We start from the raw sequence: 23,076 nt of genomic DNA, 5'->3' as shown, positions 1-23,076 counted from the left end.
AAGGAGGGTAAAACAGGATTTTAAAAATGAGCTGCACTTCTGGTAAATATTTAAAAAAAAATAATAAAGTTCATTTCCTCAATCTCTTCAGCTTCTATGACCAAGATTGGGAGGAGGCAGTTGTGCATGCTGGGAAGAGGCTGGGGGCTGCGGGCAAGTATCCTGAGTCCAGGAAGCTGAAGTTCAGAATAGGACTAGATGTGACAGAGACTGAAGAGGGAAAAACGCTTTCATGACTATTCAGGTAGAAATCCCAGAGGAAATACTGAGAAGCGGCTGAAGCCTCCACCGGAGAGCCATCCTTCCTTGGACAGGAGTCACCAGGTGGTGACTCTGTGGTAGGAGCTGGAGAGCAAGGCTTTGGGATCTGAGAAAGATAACTCATTTTTTTTCATACTGCAGCTCTTCGCAGATATTCCAGTGTGGAATATCCACTTCTGAGTAGATCGGATCGATAGAGGCTGGGGAGGAACTGGCTCAAATTTAAATCCATGGATGGAAAGCAGGTCGATTAGTCAACCTCTTCTGTCCAGATTCTGTGCAATGCTTCAAGCTTTTCAGACTGGGTGACAGCCTAGAGCTTTTACTCTTGTCATTATTTTGATTACTAGAACGTGATTGCTAACAGTGAGTCATAAAAGCACAAGTTCTGGCTACATTTTTCACATGTGGGTTGTTTTTTTTTCTTTCTTTTTTTTCAGTAGCTGGGAGATAAACCATCTTGGTGTTTTCTTGTAGAAGCCAAGAACCAAATAGGGGCTGGCTTACTGAGGATTTCCCTGAACAGAAGGCTGTGTGTGTATGATGAAGTAAGAGCCGGCCAGGAGGCTTTTGAGACAACGCCAGATCTTTAGGAGCAGATTGCACGGCGGGCGGGCGAGAGCGGAGTCTACTCGTCAGTAGTGCATTTATCAGTCATCTGCTGGCAGAACTCGGAGATGGCACCGCTCTGCCGGCCCTGCTCACCCAGCTGCTGCTCCCTGGGGTCCAAGGCGCTGGGCCCGGGCTCGATGCCCTGCTCACAGCTGGCCTCCCCGCTGCTTCCCCGCCCGCCCGAAGCCAGCACAGAAGACACGTGGGCTAAATTAAAAATGGACGGGAGTACAAGTTCACCTTCATTGGCACTTTTTCCTTTTTCCGAGAGTAAGAAGGAGAGGGGGCAATCCGAAGCCGAGTACTTGGCGAGGATCTGGATCTGTTCTTGACTCAAGGCAGCTTCTTTACAGACTTGCTGGCAAAGTCCAGTTAGGTTCTGTTTTGTCTCCCCCAGAGTGGACAGAATGTGATCTCTCTCCTTCAGCAAGCTCTCCTTTTCATTTTGCTGTGAGGAGGAGAGAGAGAACATGGTGACTGCGGTTAATCAGTGCAGTCAACGTGTAGGGGATCAACGTTCAATATCCGCCATCGTGTGGAATTCCCTAAAATACAGGTCAGCTACCAAATGTCCAAAACCCTTGTGACTCGGACTGTGTTGTTTTAGAACGCTAGTCCAGGTGAACACACAAATCCCCGCAGCAGGTCTGGGGTCAGACCACCATTATGAAACACTTTCATACCAGAGACATGACACAATATCAAATGCACAAAGCAGGGAGGGAAATTATACACTAATTCGGGGGACAATCTTACAATATTCCAGAGAGTCTGGATTTATAGACTGCCCCTTCAGAGAAATGAGTATGAATTTGACGTGGGGTGTACTACAAAAAAAAAAAAATCACAGCAGTACATATAGCTTAACTATTGTGACTCACTCCATTGCTAAATTTCATTAAGGACACTTTCAAGGCTCAGTGTCAGGATTTGAATTCAGAGCCTCCTAGAGCAGAAGCCATAGCTCCAGCCTTTCTTCCTTTAAGATTATCTTTGATGGGGTCTGTTAGCTTTTCCCTCGGACTGGCCTCAAACTGCAATCCTCCTGTCTCTACATAGCTGAGTTCACAAGGATGTGAGGACTACTTTTCTTGAACAGTTACTTTGTGCCAACTCTGAAGCTAAATGTTTTCAAATATGTCATCTCAGCTTTATAATCTACACAATGACTGCTGATTTATTTCATATTAAATCCACCTAATAGAATGAAGAGTTTAACATGTTCAGAGATTACAAGGCTATTATATAAGTTACTCAAACTGAGAAATTTGAAGTTTGTCCTGCCTTTTTTTTTTTTACTACCCCCTCTAGTCCTCAGGCTTGGGCTCAAACCGTCAGCACTGTCCTTGGGCTTTCTCAAGACTAGCACTCTACCAGTTGAGCCACAGTACCATTTCTGGCTTTTCTAAGTATGTGGTACCAAGGAATCAAACCCAGCTCTTTGTGCATGCTAGGCAAGCACTCTACCACTAGGCCACACTTGGGCCCCAGCCCTGCTTTTATTACTTATGTTATTACTCCAACTTAAATGTATTACCCCTATAAGAAAGCCTACATCAGAATTTTTTTTTCCCAAAAGTTGTCCTGATCTTTTTCTTTCTGTCCCTGTTACTCATTGCAGCTAAAAGTGAGCTGGCTTCTCATCTTTCCCACCTCACCCTTCCAGTTCTACTGTTTCATTGCTCCCAACCTAGCAAGAACTAGGAAGCATAGTAAGTTGCTTATAAGGTAAAGAGTGAAAAAATGGGCTAGGAGCTTATCCTAGTGTTAGAGTGCTTCCCTAGCATGCATGAAGACTCAGGTTCGATTCCTCAGTACCATGTACATAGAAAAGGCTGAAAGTGGTGCTGTGGTTCAAGTGGTAGAGTACTAGCCTTGAAAAGCCCAAGGACAGTGCGTAGGCCCTGAGCTAAAAAGCCCAGACTGACCACCACCACCCCCCGCCAAAAAAAGTTAACAAATGCTGATAGGATTAGTAAATGCTGATAGGAAGCCAAAGTTTCTGTTTGTTCTCTTTGCTTTCTGCTTGCTTGCTAAGAGGTGGAAGTTACATGGAAAAAGATTATTTCACAGGGCTAATCTGTCAGGCTTTCACGCAATCTTCTGGCATAAAAGTAACTACAAAGTAATAAGAACTTTGATCTACATAAATGCTGTTACAATCTCATAAAAAATATTTCTACCAAATTATGTGATAATCTAATTATTGGTAGCTTTCTAGATTATTTTCAGGCCAGATAACAACTTGAGAAAATGTATAATAAATACAATTTATTTTATTATTGTATACAATAGACTTTTATATTGCAAAATATTTCTCAGATTGGTTCAGGTTTCTAGAAAAATCATTTTGTTTTAAACAGAAATAGGTACAGGTCAAGAATGAGTGTGTGTGTGTGTGTGTGTGTCTGTGTGTGTAGACCCAAGATCACTGTTTAGTCTATATGTTTGTTCTGACAAAGAGTTTGTCAATTACAATCTTAAGATAAAATGGATCTGCAGGTACCCAGTGGGCAAGACTAGCAATCACTATTATCTCATAAGTGTACATTAATACAATGTACAAATGAAGATGCAAACAGAGGTCCCAGGAGAAACTGGGAAGGCCCCTACTTCAGTCACGGCAACATCCAATCATGAATTCTGCTACCACAGTTGAACGGATCTATTCTGAATAGCCATTGGCAAAATGTCAACTACTGGTTGGGCTCTTAAATATGAATGAGGAAAATAATGAGCATTTTAACTTCTTGCAAATCGCCTACAGATGGCATGAGGATTGAAAATGTTTTGTAATTTCTGCTTTTCATGTAAAGATGCATGATCTGTAGACAGTCTTACTCCCCCACCCCATACTACAGAAGGGATAACTTAATTCACAGCAACTGAAACCAACAGGAAAGAAGCAAGACTCCCCACTGCAAGCGTCTCTGCAGCCCATGCTCCCATCTGCAGAGGACTCCTGCTGGGCAAAGGTTCTGAGCAGTTCAGCTGATTGCCGGTTCAGCAGATTGCCGGTTCCATTTCACTCTTTTTTCTTGGTTTTGGCACTGATCCTGGGGCTTGAACTCAAGGTCTAGGCGTTGTCCCTGAGCTTTTGAAACAAGGCTAACACTCTACCACTTGAGTTACAGCTCCACTTTTGGCTTTTGAATGGTTAACTGAAGGATAACAGTTTCCCTGGGTCTAAACTGCAATACTCAGATTTCAGTTTTTTGAATAGCTAGGGTTACAGGCATGAGGCATTGGTACCCAGCCATTTTAAGACACAAATTTCCAATGGTAATACTAAGACAACAAAAATACTCTATATCTAAAGTCCTACTTTGAATTGCTGCCACATGATACTCATTCAAATATAAGGATTTTTACATTTTTATTTTAAATATGACTCAGCCAGGAAAGATATGGATCTAGGACCAAAAAAGCAATGGAAGAAGCCTGTTTAGGAGGTTAAAGAGAACTGTCTACTAGAAAATGTTCACAACAGATAGGTCAGAGAAATATATAAGTAGTCGTAGCAACATAAACAAAAACCACTTCATTTTATTCATAAAAGATAAAATGAATCTCCTATCATGAGATACCACTCATGGTGAAGAAAGGAGGGTGGTATGGAAGGAGGGAAGGAGGGAAGGAGGGAGGGAGGGAGGGAGGGAGGGAGGGAGAGAGAGAGAGAGAGAGAGAGGGAAAGAGAGGGAGAGAGAGGGAGAGAGAGAGAGAGAGAGGAAAGAGAGGAAAGAGGAAAAAAGGGAGGGAGGGTGGGAGGGAGGGAGGGAGGGAGGGAGGGAATATATTAAGCTAACACTGGTAGCTCAGATCTATAACCTAGCTACTCAGGGGCTGAAATCTGAGGATCATGGCTAGAAGCCAGCCCACACAGAAAAGTCGCCATGAGCTTCTCATTTCCAATTAACCACTCAAAAACCAGAAGTTATGCTGTAGCTCAAGTGGTATGGTAGAGTGTTAGCCTTAAGCACAAAGAGCCTCAGGGACAGCATCTAGGCCTACAGTTCAAGCCCCACAACTGGCAAAAAAAAAAAAAGGAAGGGAGAGAGGGAGGGATTAGAAAAAATTAGACCAGGAGTCTATAGAAGACAGTAAAAGAAAAGGTAAAAAGGGAGAGGAAAAAAAGGGAGGCAGTCCTATATAAAGAGGAATCAAATAACAAAGGTAAATGAAATGAAAATTAGAGAAATCAGGGGGTGGAGGGAGGGAAATGGGGTATCAATGTGTGAGAAGTAATGCACTTACTAGCTGGTGAATATAACTGTAACCCCTCAATATATTACAATAAAAAGTAATAATTAAAAAAAAGAATTAGAGAAATTGTTATTCCCTAACCTTTGCTGTAAAGGTCATTAATGCAAGCTAAAAGAGAAGTGGAGAGCTAGATTTTTACAAAGCACCTGAGAAACAATTCACAGATCCTGAAGAGCAACCAACTAAAGAATCCTCTCAGGTCCCATCTACCTGGAGACGCCCTGACTCTGTGAGGCTCCCTAGTGACATCACAGGAAGGACAGAGCACAAAGGAATTCAAATAACTCAGTTCAATCAAATGAGTCCATCATTTCCATCATCCATTGGAAGAACAAGCTAAAGCAGACGCATAAGACTAAAATCTGATATCCACTCTCCCAAAACAAGTGACATTAAAAAAAAGAGAGAGAGAGAGAGAATGCAGGAGGGGGTTTAGGAGGGAAAAACTGGGAGAAAACAAAGGAAAAGAACTGCAATTTCTCTGTATATCACCTTTACAATAAAAAATTGACTTTTCTTTTTTAAAAAGAGAATTGGTTTTAAACCGACAAAGCATTAGTTATGTGATGTTTGGATTCTAATGTAGAAAAAAGTAAAACATTTAACATAATTTAAATCACTTTATCCTTAGTATATATATATCAAGCATTTGTTCATTTCCTCAAGCATGATAAAAATATTATACATAGGGCCGAGAGTTTGGCCTAGTAGTAGAGTGCTTGCCTAGCATGTACGAAGACCGGGTTCCATTCCTCGGTACCACATGCATAGAAAAAAGCTGGAAGTGGTGCTGAGGCTCAAGTGGTAGAGCTCTAGCCTTGAGAAAGTCCAAGGACAATGCTCAGGCCCTGAGCTGAAACCCAGGACTGGCCAAAAAAAAAAAAAAAAAAAAAAAAAAAAAATATATATATATATATATTATGCATAGGTATGAGTAATATTTTTTGAAAATGCACACTTAAACATTCAGGGACAAAGTGTCATAATGTGGTAGCTTTTAAACAGTTCCAGAAATAAAATGAAAGAAATAGGGTCAGAGAAGACAGACAGCAAGAGGCAGAACAGGATTGTCGGTGAGATCCATCAGGCTTCTGTTTTCACCAAAATAGCCAAGATAGGAATTAACTTTTGATGAAAGGCACAAGCAGGTATTCTGTTGGCTCTTATTAAAGTGAGAAAAGCAGAGTAGAGTGAGGTCCAAACCAGAATTTACAGGTTATGCAGAGAGAGACGTTAAGAAGGAGGTCAGTAGAGAGAGAAAAATCTGAACAGAAATTAATAATGTGGTTTAAGAAAGGCATAGTAAAAGCTGGGCACTGCTCACAAGTATAATCCTATCTGTTCACAAGGCTGAGATCTGAGGATCAAGGTTCAAAGCCAGCCAGGGCAGGAAAGACTGTGAGACTCTTATCTCCAATTAACCACCAGAAAACCAGAAGTAGAGCTTAGGCTCAATGTGATAAAGTGCTAGCCTTGAGCAAAAAAAAGCTCAGGGACAGCACCCAGATCCTGAGTTCAAGCACCATGACCAACAAAAAAAGAAAACGAAATGCATAATATTTGTTATTTTCTATGTGCCTAGAGCTATTTTAAATTCTTAGATATACAAACTCATTACTTCTTCCTATATGAGAGCCCTGTCTGTAAGGAAGGCAACATTGTCCCACTTGCAGATGAACAACATAAGACAGAGAGATCAAGCAGCCTTCACAAAAGGACTGTGTGCCCCAGCCAGAATTCCATACTTTTAGCCAGGCCAACTTCCAAAGATAGCAAGGCCTTTTCATCCTTGATATACAAATAAAATTTCTGAAATATATCCGTGACCCAAGCAATTCAATGCCTGCCTTCAATCAAGAAACATAAATGAGCCTTGGAACCAGGTAATATAGCAGTGATTAAGATATAATACCAGAAGTAGAACTGTGTCTTAAATCAGAGATTGCTAGCCTCAAGCAAAACAATCTAAGGGAGTGAGGCCGTAAGTTCAAGCCTTGGTACCAGCATAAGAGAGAGGTGGGAAGCAGAACAGGGGGAAGGGGAGAGAGAGAGAGAGGGTAATAGGTATTCTCAAATAGAACCACAGAAATCATGTATAAAATGGAAAAGAAATTGGATGTTTTGCTTTTATTCTCCTGACAACGATAAACTATATCTAGGAAAATCAGGGGAATGTGATAATTTGAACTCAGCACAACTTCAAATTACTCCACCTAACACAGCAGAGGGCACAGCACCTGTCTCTTACAACACAAACCCTGCATGTCTATGCAAACTGCTACACTCCATCTAAATGCGGTGTGAAGTTGTGAAGGTGCCAAATAGAGCTTCCAGGAATGGCGGATCGCACTGCAGGTACCGAGTGTGCGTTACAGCATGGCTGCCACATCTTCTTTGATCCTAACTTCAAATCAAGATAGGTTTTCTTTTTGTTTTGTGCCAGTGTTGGGGCTTGAACTCAAGATCTGGGTGTCATACCTTAGCTTTATTTTTTTTTTTTTCTCAAAGCTAGCACTCTACCACTTGAGCCACAGCTCCACTTCTGGCTTTTTGGTGGTCAACCAAAGATAAGAATCTCATTCTTTCCTTCCCTGGGCTAGTTGTGAACAGTAATCCTCAGATCATACCCTCCTAAGAAGCTAGGACGACAGGTGTGAGACCTCACGCAGATCATTTTCCTGGAATTTCTCTCATGCCTTCATCTTTTTTGTTTGGCAATAATAATGATTAATAATAATAATTGTATTATTTATATATCATGTATATACTTTAGTCAGGAAAAAGATGGAGGATGGGTTAGAGGCATGGCTCAGTTGGTAGAGCACTGCAAATAAGCCAGTCCTGGGTTTGAGCTCAGGGTCTCAGAGCTGTCCTTGGGCTTTCTCCAAGGACTTTCTCCAGGCTAGAGCTCCACCACTTGAGCCACGGCACCATTTCTGCTTTTTTTATGTATGTGGTACTGAGGAATGGAACCCAGATCCTTGTGTATGCTAGGCAAGCACTCTACCACTAGGCCAGACTCCCAGCCCAAAATTATTCTTTTGTGTGTGTGTGTGTGTGTGCGCGTGTGTTGGGGGCGGGGGTCATGGGGTTTGAACTAAGCATGAGCGCTGTCCCTGAGTTCTTCAGCTCAAGGCTACTGCCCTACCGTTGAGCCAAAGCCCTACCTCCCATTTTCTAGAGGTTAATTGGAGATAAGAGTCTCAGGTCTTTTTTGTGCCTGGGCTGGCTTCGAACCTGAATCCTCAGCTACTCCTGAATAGCTAAGATTACAGTCACCACACCCAGCCGGCCCAAAATTATTCTTTTTAAAAGTTTTATCTAAAGGCACATTCTTCTCTCTTCTGAATTGTACCATTTAGTTGCCCACGTCCTAGAATGTTTACAGCTGAAGACTCATTACCGTGACAACTTGAAGTCCACTAAGGAGAAAGGCACAAAGCTGAACTCTGGAGCATGAGTTCTCTATGACAAGGCTGCCTCTGCTCTGTGCAGACACTGGCCCTTCAGCTGGCTGTCCTGCCATGGTTCTCCTTCTAATACTACCTGCCTTCCTCTCCCCAACCATGAGGACAAGGAGAAATGGGAGCAAAATAACTGACTTTTTAGTTCCTTTGGGTATTCATTTAAGAGTTGATGAGCAAGCACTGTTCTCACTTGATCCCAGCTGATCTTCAATTTTTTTCTATTTATACTACCATCCATATCATGTCAGATTTTTTTTTCTCTCAGAGGAAAGATACTTGTAAGTGTTATTAAACTACTGAACTAGAACTTTAGCTTTTAGAGACAAAATTCATCAGAGACATTAAAGTATGGTATAATTACTTTAACGAACCACTAAGATCAATCCTTAATTTGAAAATCTTAAAAAAAAAATTATTCAGAAATACTTCTCGAGTTACCCATCCTCACGTATCCCTCTAAAAATGGAGACTACTCAATTCACTAACACAGCCAATGCAATGCTACTTTCTTACTTGCTCATCTTCCTTGGAAATACCATGTAAATGTTCTGAAGGTTCACAAGAATATGAAATCCACTGTTATATCTCACCTAAAAGTCTAGACAACTTCCACAAAAGATGGGGAGGGGGAGAGGGCGGGGAAACAGCAATTGCCTCTGTGGCATTCCAATGCCCAAGACAAGAAGAAAGGCCCCCTTGCTCACCAGCTTCTCAATCTCTGACTCGAGGTTCTGGATGCAGTCGAGCTTCCTCTTGCGGCAGCGTTGGGCCGCGATCCTGTTCTTGCTTCTTCTTCGGATGTCGTGGATGCAGTCCAGCTGTTCCGGGGTCAGCTTGTGCATCTTCAGCAAGGACTGGAAGTCATTCCGTGACAGGGAGATGATTCGCTGGGCGTTAAATGGGAGTTTTACCTGGAATGTGCAATAAGTCTTAGTATTTGTTGTGGTGCTTTGTAGTTATCTTCTGGGAAGATCAAAATTATATATCTAAGTGTCTCAGAGACCTTAAAATGGGATTTCTAAAAATAAAAAAAGTAGGACTCAATTTTCCAATTGCTAGGTCAATATCAAATGTCAATTTCTAGTCACTAAGAGAGAATTCAGAGACAAAATTGTGAAGTGATTTTTTTTTTTTTGGTAGATTTGGACTCTAGGGCCTGGGCACTGTCCCCTGAGTTCTTCAGCTCAAGGCTACCGCCCTACCTCTGAGCTAAGATTACAGGCATGAGCTACTACATCCAGCCCACATTTTTTTGTTTTGTTTTTTTTCACTCAACTAGACATATCCATCCAAATATTAATGGATTCAAAGCAGAAAGACAGAATTTAAGTTACTTAATATCTCAGAGATTTAAGCTTCCTCCTGAAGTATTTTTAATATGTTCCTTCTCAATCCAATAAAAGATCTACTGCATTCTCTGAATGGTATTACTACATAAACTGATTTACCAGGATATAATTATCCTAGAATACTTTAAAGAAAATTGATTTTTTATGTCTCGAGGAAAGGGCAGTCTCATATTATTCACTTTAAAAACTATACATCTAGCCAGGCATGGTGGCTCATGCCTGTAATCCTAACTACTCAGGAGCCTGAGATCTGAGGATCAAGGTTCAAAGCCAGCCCAGGCACAAAAGGACCTGTGACTCTGATCTCCAATTTACCTCTAGGAAACAGGAAGTGAGGCTTGGCTCAATGTTAGGGGGTAGCCTTGAGCTGTAGAGATCAGGGACAACAACTAATTCCAGAGGTAGGGTGGTAGCCTTGGACTCAAGAGCTCAGGGAAAGCGCCCAGGCTGAGTTCAAACTCCTAGACCCGAAAACAAATAAACAACAACAACAAAAAAAAAAACCCTATACATCGCAGGGCCAGGAATTTGGCCTAGTGGTAGAGTGCTTACCTAGCATGCACGAAGACTCAGGCTCTATTCCTCAGTACCGCAGACATAGAAAAAGCCAGAAGTGGTGCTGTAGCTCAAGTGGTATAGTGCTAGCCTTGAACAAAAAAGTTTAAGGACATTGTCCAAGCCAAGTTCAAGTACCAGAACTGGCACCAAAGGAAAAAAAAAAGGGGGGGGTGGAGGGGATTCTTCAATTGGCTACAACATGGAGCAAACCTGAAGAACATTACGCTAGGTAAAATTATCCAAATACTGGCAAACCAGTCTACATGATCTTTCCTCCTCTGTGAGGTAAATAAACCACTTAAACTTACAGAAACCAAGCACAGTAATGTTTGCCAGTGGCTAGAAGCAGAGAGAGCAGATGGCTGCTATGTAATGGATAAAGTATCAATTACACAAAATAAATTCTACAAATTTGCTTAAATATTGTGTAGATAGTTAACAATATATTGCGTTATGCACTTAAATTATTACAAAGGTAGAACTCACATCACCAGTTTTGTGAAAACTCAATAAAATGCAAGAAAGGGGGAAAAATATATGCTAAAACAAAATAATCCACACAAGACAAGTACAGCTGGGAACAAGTCACTCATGCCCGAAATCCTAGCTACTTGGGAGTCTTAATTTGTGAGGATTGCCGCGAGGCCGCCCTAGGTTGAAAAGTTCCCAAGACTCTTTCTTAACAGAGACCTAGATGAGGCCATGCCTGTAACCCCAGTGTAGCAGGAAAGCTAACACAGATGCCTAGGGAAAAAGCAAGACTCAAAAATGAAACATCAAAATCACAACTGCAGGCATAGTTTGATAGTAAGACTGCCTTGCGGGTATCAGGACCCAAGTTTAAATTCCAATACTAAGAATAAAAAATTAAATTATAGGGCCAGGAGTTTGGCCTAGTGGTAGAGTGCATGCCTAGCATGCATGAAGACCTGGGTTTGATTCCTCAGTACATGCACAGAAAAAAAAAAGCCAGAAGTGGTGCTGTGGCTCAAGTGGTAGAGCTTAGCCAAAATAGCAACCCTAAACTCTCAGAATTAGAGTCTCCTAAGGCAGTCATTCAGTCCTGACTTGAAGATTCTCAGATTCCTATCCTAGATGTAGGCTAATTCCACACCCAACCTTTTGGGAAGTTAGGGAGAGACTTAAACCTGAGTTAATTGTGCCAGCCTTTTAATAGAAGTTGTTTGTCTCTTGAGTATCTCATGATTGTTGCAGTATCTTCAAGGTTATGGTGACCTCCCAACCCCTTCCTGCAGATACACTCCAGTGGTCCTCTCAGCATTGGGACCCAGGACACCTGAAGGGAGGATGGTTTCAGGTTCCTGAAGACCCAAAACCCACTTTCTGAGTCCAGTCTCCTCTTCTGCGTTTCACCTGACTGCGGCTGTTTCCGACATCGACCCATGTGCTAATAACTCAAACTAACATAGGGCACTCGTTTAAAACTAGTGCCTGAAACGTCTAAGGGAAACTTTAAACACTAAAACAAATATATAAATAAATAAATAAAACAATGACCGTGGAAAACAACTAGGCTTCACATTAGAAACCACATTCCTGCAGCTAGCAGCAACTGTCAAATCAGCTGTCCTCAAACTAGACTGTCCGGGGAGTGGACGCACCCCCCCCCACCACCACCCCCAGCCGTAGGATGGAATGCATGTTGCCTTTTCCAGTTCACATGAAATCATCATTCTTCCTCCTCCTCTTGGGAGGTGATATTTGAATGATAAAATAGTGTGTGAACCTCGTCCACGCTCAGTGTGTCTAGCTGAACATTTCTAACTACATGGCTTAAGACATTGGATGGAAAAAGAAAAACAAAAACAAAGAAAGCACCAGGCCAGGCGCAGGCGTTGGAGGCGGTGCAGAGTCTCTGCCCGAGGCCCTGCCGACCCAGAGGAGACCTAGAGGAGAGCACGGAAGGAACCGGGTGGGGCTCACCTCACACTCCTGCTCCCGGGCGGAGCAGGACTCGCTGTCACCCTCGGTGTCCGTCTCCGAGTCGTCACCCAGGCTGATGACGCAGGCGTAGGGACAGGGCTCCTGCTGGGGCTCGGACGCGTAGCCGTCTGTCCCTGCCTCCAGGCCGCGGGCGCCGCCCTGGGCGCTCAGCGTGCTGATGAAGGGGCAGCTGACGGAGCTCAGGGTGGTGAAGGTCCTGGGCCCCGGCTCAGGGCTCTCGCTGATCCTAATGCCAAGCCATGGACACTCGGACCGCTTCGCAGGGTGGCTCTGCTCTGGGCCGTCTCTGGCCAGGGTGGGGGACGGCTGCCCGCGGCCAGGGCCGTCCGGGGGAGCCACGTCATTCCAGAAGCCCTTGGCCAGGTGCTCGGCCACCTCCCGCTCCACGCTGCTCCGGCCGCTGGGCGCCGGGCCCCCGGCCTCCCGAGGACCCCCGGCCTCCCCAGGGCCCAGGTCCCGTTTCCCGTACCCATCTCCACTCTCACAAAGCGTTCTCTCGTGGACATCCGCGCCCGCCGGGGGAGGCGGCTCTGTCTTCACCGCTGCGCTCCGCGCTCCACTGAAGGTCAAGTCGCAGGCCGGGTCGTAGGCGTGGAGAAGGGGCAGCGCGTGGACCCCGGGCAGGTCCGTGGGCCCCGCACCTTGGGGGAAGGCCGCCGCCCCCCGGCTCCGCTCGGAAGCGGGGTCTCCCGGCTCCGTGGCCTCCTGCGTCCCTGCCCACGGGCTTTCCCCGCTCTGCAGACTGGCCGGCGGCTCCGCGCCGTCCCGCGGCGCCCCGGGACACTCGCTGTCGGGCGTGTCACTTGGCTGACCAGCACGACCTCGGTCCGTGCCAAATGCTTTCTGGAATTTTCTGTATTTAGGGCATAAGGATGGCAGCGCCAGGGCAGCGTCCTTCTCCAGGCACATGGACTCGTATGTCTGACTGGCACTGTCCTCTAGGGAAGGCGGTGACTGCGCATTCCCCTGACACCTCTGGAGTGGGCACGGGGGAGTCGGGGCACTGTCTTCCACTTCATCGGTTTCTAGATCCTTCTGGTCTGCAAGGGAGAACGGAAGGCCCGTTTTGGGACAGTGTGCGGAGAAGCACGTTTTCCTTGGGCATCCTTGCGCATCAGCAGTGGAGTCCATGAACTTGAACTTGAGAAACTGGAAGCAAGATTCTTCAATGTTGTGCACGCTGAGCAAGTCCACGCACCGGCAGACCTCGTCCACATTGTCTCTACTTAAGACCAGCTTCGCCGTGTAGGCAAACTGAATTAAGGGCTCGAATCCTTTGACGGTCACCTGTGAACGCACAAAACGACAGGCGCATCATTTGAAAGCTGCATCTTAGGTAACCACGGAGGGGGGGGGAGAGGATAACTTACTTGCGCAACCATAAATAAATAGAATAAAGACCTTCTGTGTGCAATAAATAAAATCAGTCAAGCTCAGGTACTACCATCTATTATAAAGCAGGGTTTTGAGTTACCCACATGTTTCTTTCTTCTTCAATCTTTAACATGTTGTAAGAAGGTGATACAATGTCCCTCTTGTAAATGACAGAGCCAAGATTCAAGGACATAAACAATTTGCCCTGGACTGCACAGCTGGCTAGCAGGCCCAACGAACCAGGCCTAGAACCTGTCCCCGACATGGAAATACTTGGAGAAAATAAGCCGGGCTTCCACCACAGGCCCACACCTCTTCAAGTACCACAGGCTGTCCTGTTCCTTTATTTTTGGCTGGCCTTGAAGATTGAACTCAGGGCCATAGCACCACCCTGGGTCCTCCAGTGGTTAATTGGACATAAAAGAGTCTCAGGTCCTTTCATGCCCTGGGCTGGCTTTGAACCCTGATCCTCAAATCTCAGCCTCCTGAGTAGCTAGGATTACAGGCCTGAGCCCCCGAGGGGGACTGAGGGATTTTTCCATTTCTGCAGCCCCACCCCAGGCGCCATGGTGTGGGGTGGAGGGGGGACGCTGAAGGGCGCTCACCTCTTCGGGCAGGGTGATGCTCAGCTCCGCCTCGGCGTGGCCCACGACCCTGGCGTGGAAATAGCTGCTGCAGGCGGCCAGCACGGCGCGGTGGGCGCGGAAGCGCCGGCCCTCCACCAGCACGGTGAGGTCGCACAGCACGTCCTTCTGCCGCTGGTCGTTGAGGCTGAGGAGCACGTGGGTGCTGTGCACCGAGGACTCGTAGGCGAACACCGCGCTCTCGCTCACAGACATCCTGCAGGACACGCGGCCTGGCGAGGGGCAGCGGAGCGCATGCTTCAACCGTCATCCGCCTGCAAGACACGACGCGCGGCGGGGCTCGAACGTCCGGACCTCTCTCCAGCGCTCGGGGACACTGTAACCCAGAGCTGGCTGCTGTGAACACCCGTGCTCCCCGGAGAAACCAGGAGCCAGTACAACAGTCTCCAAGGAAACAATTCGGTTCCCAACCACAATCCTCAAACGTGGGCCTCCTGGAAAGCCAGGATTGCAGGCTTCCCCTGTCCCATCCTGTCTCCCCTACCCCCAACCACCCCCACCCCCCCAGTATTCTGTCTGTGGGACTACTATATATTGGTGGGGGATTTTGTTGTCTTGTTTTGTTTTTGTCAACTATGGGGGGGTTTGAACTCAGGGCTTGGGCGCTGTCCCTGAGCTCTTTTGTTCAAGCAGAGCGCTCTACCACGTTGAGGCACAGTTTTCTGGTGGTTAATTGGAGATGTCTCAGACTTTCCTGCCTGGGCTGGCTGAGAACTGTGATCCTCAGATCTCAGCCTCCTGAGTAGCTAGGATTACAGCCACCGGTGACCAGCAGGTGTGTATGTTATTTTTTTTGCTAGTCCTGAGGCTTGAACTCAGGGCCCGGGCACTATCCTTGAGCTTCTTTTGCTCCAGGCTAGCACTCTATGGCCTAAGTCACAGCACCAATCTTTTCTGTTTAGGTGGTACTGAGGAATGGGAGGCGGGGTTTCATGCATGCTGGGCAAGCACTCCACCACTAGGACACATTTCTGGCCAAGGTGTGTATTTTTAAACAAAACATTTCTGATAACTCCAATGTTTCAACAGTCATGAGAATGCAAGTTTGCCTGCGATAGCGTGTGTTTTAATGACGCAGCAGTTTTACGTGTGGTCTGTCTCTGTAGTGTGTTCAGCTTTGGTGTGACCGTTAAACAAGTGGGCTGTTGTCTTCTGTTTTGCAGAACTTGGGGCTGGGATGTAGTTCAATGACAAAGTACTTGCCTAGCAAGTGCAACATCCTGGGTTCAATCCCCAGTACCAAAAAAGTAGGGGAAAAGAAATACAGTTAAAAACAAAAACAGGGCAGGGTGCAGTGGCTCACTCCTGTAATCCTAGCTACTCAAGAGGCTGAGATCTGAGGATCACGGTTCAAAGCCAGCCTGAGCACTAAAGCACTAAAGAATGTGAGACTCTTATCTCCAGTTAATCACTAGAAAAGGGGAAGTGGGGCTGTGGCTTGTGGGGTAGGGCAGTAGCCTTGAGCTGAAGAGCTCAGGGACAGCGCCTAGGCCCAGAGTTCAAGCCCCGTGACCCCACAGCCACCCCTTCCCCCCCCAAAAAAACCAGGAAGTTGGCTTTGCATAACCCTGCCCCATTGAAAGGCAAGAAACTTGCCACCAGTTGTTGGGAATTCAAGTGGAGGTATGGGCCACCAGAGAATCCTGATGGTGCAAATTGCAAATGTCACAGCAGAGGGACCTGCTCTATTCCACATGAAAATGAAAGGAGAAAGGAGGACAAGGAAAGTTCTGGAAGTCCAGTCCCTGCTCAGGGTGGTTCTGCCTCAAAGATAGGCTGAGTCAAAACACATGAAATCCATCATTCTATTTTACTACTTCTAATACGTGTGTGCGTGTGTGCGCGTGTGCGCGTGTGTGTGAGTCATGAGGCTTGAATACAGGGCCCAGGTCCGGTCCTTGAGTTGTTTAGGTTTTTTGTTTGTTTTTGTTTTTGTTTTTGTTCAAGGCCAGCAGTGCTCTACCACTTGAGCTACAGCGCCACTTCTGACATTGGTGGTTTGCTGAAGGTAGAAGGCTCAGAACTTTCCTGCCCAGGCAGGCTTCAAACCACAATCCTCACATCTCAGCCTCCCGGGTAGCTAAGACTACAGGTCTGAGCCACTGTTCCCAACACTATTTTTAAAGATCTCAAAACAGCTGAAATGTCCCTGTGTGGTGAATTTGTCCTCAGGTGAACTGGTCTGTGTATATCTTTCACTCCTGCACACCATATGAAATCACTGGTTACTTCAAAAAAAAAAAAAGATTGTTTTATCTTTAAGTACAAAGGGGTAGTCACTTCAAAATTAAATATGAGAATGACTGAATATGAGAATGAGCTCAACATTTAAGTTGTGTGTACAAAGGAAGAAGAAGGCCCTTTGTGAGTCTCTAGAAGAGGAACTTCACTAGAAGAAATCCCCCCATCTTCTCTGGGTGCTTGACTACTGGGGTCTTAGTCTACACAACTCCTTAGGCTTTCCTGCCATCGGGCTGGAAAATCTTTCAAAGCATGTTTGTTTTGTGTTAAAGGCCGCCAGTGCCGGAGCTGACACGGAGCTGGCAGGAAAAGCCAGGCAAGCATGCAGGGCACGGTGGCTCAGCGGGTACGACTTCCACACCAGCCCTGCTGCCTCTCCATGGGCAAGTTCCCCTGCTAGTCACACTGCCACAGCGCTAACCTGCAACACCGTCGGCTCCTGCCTGCACACACACAGCTGGCCTTTACAATGGACAAATAAGTTTATCAAGTGTGTCTGATGAAACACACTTCTACACATCAATAGTTTGGCCTTCCCACATAAAAAGTTCTCTGCCATTTTCTACTCTATTAAACTGGCCCCATCCCCACTTCCAGATAGTATGATTCAGTCACCATTTTCTATCACTTGGCCAGACCTTCTCTGTGGGGAAATGGGGGTGAGACAGGTGCGTCCCCTTCGCAGCTCCTCAAAAAATTTGTTTTACACAGAAGCACTGGTTGAGTCCAGTGCCTGTAATTCTAGCTACACACAAGGCTGCAATCCAAGGATCATGTTCAAAGCCAGCCTAGGCAAGAAAAGTCCATCTTTAATAAGCCACCAAATATGAAAGCTGGAAGTGGTAACTATGGCACAAGTGGTACCACAGTTAGCTTTGGGCAACAAAGCTCAGAAACAGCACTCAGGCTCTGAATTCTAAGACCAGCGTGTGTGTGTGTGTGTGTGTGTGTGTGTGTGTGCGTGCACGTGCACACACATACACACACAGAGAGCACTGGTTTGATCTGAAAGATCACTCCCAGGGACCACCCTCTCAATGTAAGACCCAGTCACTGTCCACCACCATTGAACATGGGCACAGTGGCTTCACAGCCTGGGGTTTAGAATCTTGTACTGTCTGGGTTTGAATCTCAGCTCTGCCATTTCCTTGAACGAGCTTCTCAGCCCTACTGTGGGTTCCCTCCTCTGCATACAGGTGTGGGCCTCCCTTCCTTCCCCCCGCCCTAGCAGGCTGTGAAGCTGAGAAGGAGCATGCGCAGCAGTGTCGGGCCCACAGCGAGGAACCAGGGAACATTACTACATGACAATATTCACCAAAACCTCCCACCTACCCATTACTCCAAATTACTCTCCCAATGCAACTCATCTCTCTAGGATCAGCTTTTTTATAATTATTAAAAGATTTTTATTAACACTAATTTTTTTTTACATCATATTTCAAATGTCAAGTTTAACAAGTATTCAAGAATGGAATCTCTGGAATCAGCTTTTCCATCTATTTATTCTAGACTTATCTCAAGTCTGTCTCCCTTTCTTGGTACTCTCCGACCCACTATCTCTTCCTCCCTGCCCCTGGCCTACAGATCTTAGGGCCTTTGCACATGCCTTGTCTGCTGCCTAGACTTCTCCCCAGCTGAAGCTGGCTGTCCAACTCCTCACCCTTTTCAGACCTTGGCATATATGGCCCAGTCTTGTGCAGTTGGCTCTCTACCAGAATCCAAGTAAAACAGAGTACTTGGCCTGGTTACAGGCACTTGTGCTGAATGAATGACTACAACCCCAGATCGCTGAGATCTTCCCAAAAGCACGGTCCAGTTAGTTATTCCAATATAAATGGAGATGCCACAGAGTCAAACATGCAGAAAGAAGCTCATGAATGGCTTTTCCAGGACTACTGAGGGCATGCCAGAGCCTGGCCCACTTTAGGAGCTACACCCATTCCTGCAACAAGGCTGGCTACACTTGTCTTTTCTTTAGGCTTATTTTGAATAGGATCTTGTACTTCTCCCCAGCATCTGGGGGGTTGGGTTTACAGGAGCTTGCTGACATAGCAGGCGCCGCTGGGTATTGGCCTTCCTCAGAACCTGCCTTCCTCTTCTGTCCATTGTCTGTGAATTTCTCCTGGATACTACAGTCATCACCCTGTCATCTACTTCTGCTTCCCTGGGGTTGAGGGCAGAGTCTTCAAAGGCACAAAATTCAGGCACATTGCTCATCATATTTTCTTTGGCTCTCACTACATTTCAAATCCTGCAAGTCACTTCCTGGTACAACACATCCAAGATGCCCAGAATGTGAGTGCTCTTTCTAAAATCAGTGAGCCTTTTGTCTCCAATATTTCGAGAAGATGGCAAAGACGTAACAGTTACCGTGTGTACACCTTTAGTTTCCCTTAGTCTTTGACTGTACGGCATTGGGGGGGGAAAGGAAGGTAAATGGAATTGCCCATTCAGGAATGAAGACAAGAAAAGAAAACGCCACACTTAAGTTTGGAAATCCAAACTCCAAAACCAAAACAAGATGAAGGGATCTGCCTCTCACTAAGAAGAATCTAACAAACAGCGAGGCCTTTCATTCAACATGCTTGGCAATGACTTCATCATTAAAGGATTGTTACAGCTCTATGGTATGAAAATAGGCGCTAACAACTCTAACTGAATCACATCAACAGCACTGATTGATTGCTGGATGGAGGCTGTCTTGGCTTTTGGTCTGTTTCATCAACTTGGGGGTAGACTTCTTGGAGTGTGAAGAGCAGAGTGTGTGTATAATGTGCACAATTGTATATGCACATGAAACCATGGCCACCATAACCAGTATATATGAATTCCCCTCATTCCTCAAAGCTCTCTGGCCCTCTAAGATTACTTTTCCTGCTTGACCAGGCTCTATTACAATTTAAATTTTATATCAATAAAGTCACAATATGTGATCTTGTTTTGGGCTTCTCACAGCAGAGTGCTTTTGATGTCCATTCATGTTGTATTTAACAGATGTTTCTTCCTTTGAATTGCTGAATAATATTCCATTATGCAGATATGCTAAAATTGGCTTATCCTACTCTTAACTGTATTAGAGTAATTGCTTTGTTATCCCTTTGAAGGCATTATAATAAATCCTCAATAAACCCCTGCAGAAGACATTCTTGTAGGGAGAACAAGATCTAGGCAATATACATTAGGTGCTAAGTTCAACTATTTAGAAATTAAGTACTTTCCCTAAGGGATCATGTCATTTTACATTGTAACCAGCACTGCACGACCCTTTCGGCTGTTCCACACTGTCATAAACCCTTGGCCTGGTCCGTTTTCCACTTATTTCTCTCTCCTAATAAACCTGCGATGGTATTCCACTGTGGTTTTAATTTGCACTTCCTGGTAAGTGACTATATGTGCTCACTGGCCATTTATGTTCATTCTCTTGTGAAATGGCTGCTTCATTCCTGAATTCAAGGCTAGCGTTTAGTCACAGGTGGAAAGGTTAACAGACCTTTACGATGTCGTCCCTCCTTCCTCCCTCCCCCCCCACCCCCCCCCCCATTGCCTCCCTTTCTCCCTGGACAGCTAGGCCTGAGCAGAGCTGGCGGGACTGCAGGGTGCTTGTTCCACTCCCATGCAGGAAAGTGTTCAGGCTCTCCCCACAAAAAACAACCAGGCAGCAGAGGAGACTCCCTAGTTGTTACCATTCCAGTCCACCCCCAACAAACTCAGAAAATCCTCCCCGGATCCCACAATGAACTGGAAGTTGGGCTTGTCAGACCAACAGAGCTTCACCTGGGGCTGGTTAGCTGCTGGGGGGTGCCCCTCCACCCCCGCTGTGGAGAGAGGCATGCAGCAGCACTTTTTGCTTTGTTTCCAGGCATCACCAACTGAGTCCCCATACCTACCTCACCAGCAACCCATACCCACCTCCCTTCCTCCCTTGCAAAACTTCTGAAGGATGGACACCCACCCTCACCTCTTGGGCTGCACATGCTCCACATGGGGGGGGGGTGGTCATGAAGAGATCACATGACACATTGAAGCCTAAAATAATCCCAAATCTCACAGAGCTGAAGAACTTCTAGGACTGGAGCACTGACATCTGGGGTGACCTGCTTCTACCACAGATAAGGAAATCAAAGCTCCCACAGGGGCAGTAATTCAAAGGTCAACAGAGATCCAAAGGGTGGATTTCCTCAGACACAGGGTTCTGTGCAGCAGGGCAGGAGAAAGGGAGAGGGGGATGGGAACCTTGCATTTGGCACTCTTGGCCAGGCACTATAATCCTAGTTACTCGGGAGGCTGAGATCTAATCATCACAGCTGAAGGCTAGCTGGGGCTGAAAAGTGTGTGAACTCTTGTCTCCAATTAACCAACGAAAAGCTGGAAAGTGGCATTGTGGCTCAAGTGGTAGTGCCAGCCTTGAACAAAAACGATAAAGAAATGAGCATAGGCCCTTAGTTCAAGCTCCAGTGCTGGCATGTACATGTACATGTACATGCACACACACACACACACGACAGAATAGCAGATTTTCCCTTACCACTCAGTATTTTGTGAATTAACTTCTAGTTAATACTAATTAGACTATATAGAAAATCTCGTGCACATTAAAGGGAATCTACAGCTTGTGAATGGGAACAGGAGGGGAAAACTGAGAGGGGCAGGATGACACTGTCCAAAAAGAAATGTACCCATTATCTGATTTATGAAACTGCAACCCCTCTGTATATCACACCTATGTAATTTTTAATTTCTAAATTTAATTCTATAATTTGAAATTTTTTTTAGAAAAGAATCTATCACTAATCTATGCCAACTTAAAAGTGTCTCATTTGGTAGGAAGAGGTGAGTCATGCCTATAATCTGACTTACTCAGGAGGTAGAGAACAGGAGGATTATGGTTCAAGACCAGCCCAGGCAAAAAAACATACGAAGACCCATCTCAATAAATAAGTTGGATGTGGTTGTACACATCTATAATCCCAGCCTCAAAGGAGGGAGAGGTATAAAGATCTCAGTCTGGGGGCCTAGTGGTAGAGTGCCCACCCAGCATGGACGAAGTCCTAGGTTCAATTCATCAGTACCACATACACGGAAAAACAAACAAAAAAAAAAAAAAAAAAAAAAAAAAAAAAAAAACCAGAAGTGTCAGTGTGGCTCAAGTAGCAGAGCACTAGCCTTGGGCAAAAAGTATCCAAGGACAGTGCCCAGGCGCTGAGTTCACACCCCAGGACTGGGGGGGGGGGGGAAAGATCTCAGTCTGAGAGGAGGCATAGGTGACAGGATCTCACTAGACAAGTGACAGGATCTAATGCTGGTTAAGAAAAAAAAAAAAAAAACTAATAAACTACCTACCTAAAAAGGAAAAAGGGGCTGGAGGTATGTATGACTCTTACCAAGTACAACGCAAAGAGTTGAAATGTTAGTACCACCCTCAACCTCTCCAAAAGTTTACAGCTAATACATGGCATATGGAAAACTCAAGAGGGAAGCAGTGTCAACAGACAGGCAGGAAAGCCTGTGAGACTCTTACCTCCCATTAACCACCAGAAAAGCAGGAGTGGAGCTGTGGCTCAAGTGGTAGGTACTAGATCCTGAGCACAAAAGCTCAGGGGTAGAGCCCAGGCCCAGAGTTCAAGGCCCCAAACCAGCACCTAAATTTAAATAAATTATCAAGCAAGGAAAAAGAACAAAACACCAAGCGACCTTCTGATTTCCAGCACTTCCTTCACCAACTCAATAAAAGCCAGTCAACAAAGACGGTGAAAGGGATTTTAAAAGCCACGCACCTGTGATCCTAACTACTTAGAAGGCTGAGATCTGAAGATGGATGTTCAAAGACAGCCTGGACAGTGGTCTAGTAGTAAGACACTAGACCTTGAGCTGAAGGGACAGTGCCCAGGCCCAGAGTTCAAGTCCCATGACTGACCAAAAGAAAGGGGGTGGGGGGGTTAATTAACTATTTTAGTTAAATAAAGAAACAGTTACAGTCATTGATGTAGCACATGAATCACAGACCTGAAACTTCTTCATTCCTTCCAAAACAGTAAAACGCTTCGTTGAAAATATGTCCAGCCTGGCACTGGAGGCTGGAGCCTGTAATCCTAGCTACTCAGGAGGCTGAGATCCAGAGGATTGAGGCTCAAAGGAAACTGCACTGAAAAGTCTGTGAGACTTTATCTCCAGGTAAATAGCAAAAATGCTGCACTGGAATAATTGTTCACTCTACCATGTGTGGTAGAGTGCTGGCCATAAGCAAAGAAACCAAGAAAGAGTTAGAGACCCTGAGTTCAAGTGCCAGCTGCCACAAAAAACCACTAAACCACTAGCCAAAGACAACTGCCATCACTGCTCTTT

At 45.5% G+C, this 23,076-nt stretch overlaps 1 protein-coding gene across 1 annotated transcript in view; it reads right to left on the bottom strand.

Annotated features, from left to right (window-relative positions):
• Nucleotides 1-673: 673 nt before the first annotated feature.
• Nucleotides 674-23,076, bottom strand: part of Bach1 (BTB domain and CNC homolog 1) — a 33,172-nt gene continuing 10,769 nt past the window's right edge. The window contains exons 2-5 of the mRNA XM_090348471.1: nt 14,455-14,747; nt 12,455-13,762; nt 9,308-9,514; nt 674-1,321 (exon numbers count right to left, since the gene is read on the bottom strand). Of these exons, the coding sequence (XP_090204597.1) occupies nt 890-1,321; nt 9,308-9,514; nt 12,455-13,762; nt 14,455-14,688 (2,181 nt within the window). The 5' untranslated portion in view covers nt 14,689-14,747 and the 3' untranslated portion in view covers nt 674-889. The remainder of the gene's footprint in view (nt 1,322-9,307; nt 9,515-12,454; nt 13,763-14,454; nt 14,748-23,076) is intronic.

The sequence above is a fragment of the Megascapheus bottae genome, chromosome 1 (genome assembly GCF_031878675.1).
Source record: "Megascapheus bottae isolate mThoBot1 chromosome 1, mThoBot2.hap1, whole genome shotgun sequence".
In the NCBI taxonomy this organism is placed as follows: Eukaryota; Metazoa; Chordata; class Mammalia; order Rodentia; family Geomyidae; genus Megascapheus; species Megascapheus bottae.
This window is presented reverse-complemented; position numbering and strand designations above follow the sequence as displayed.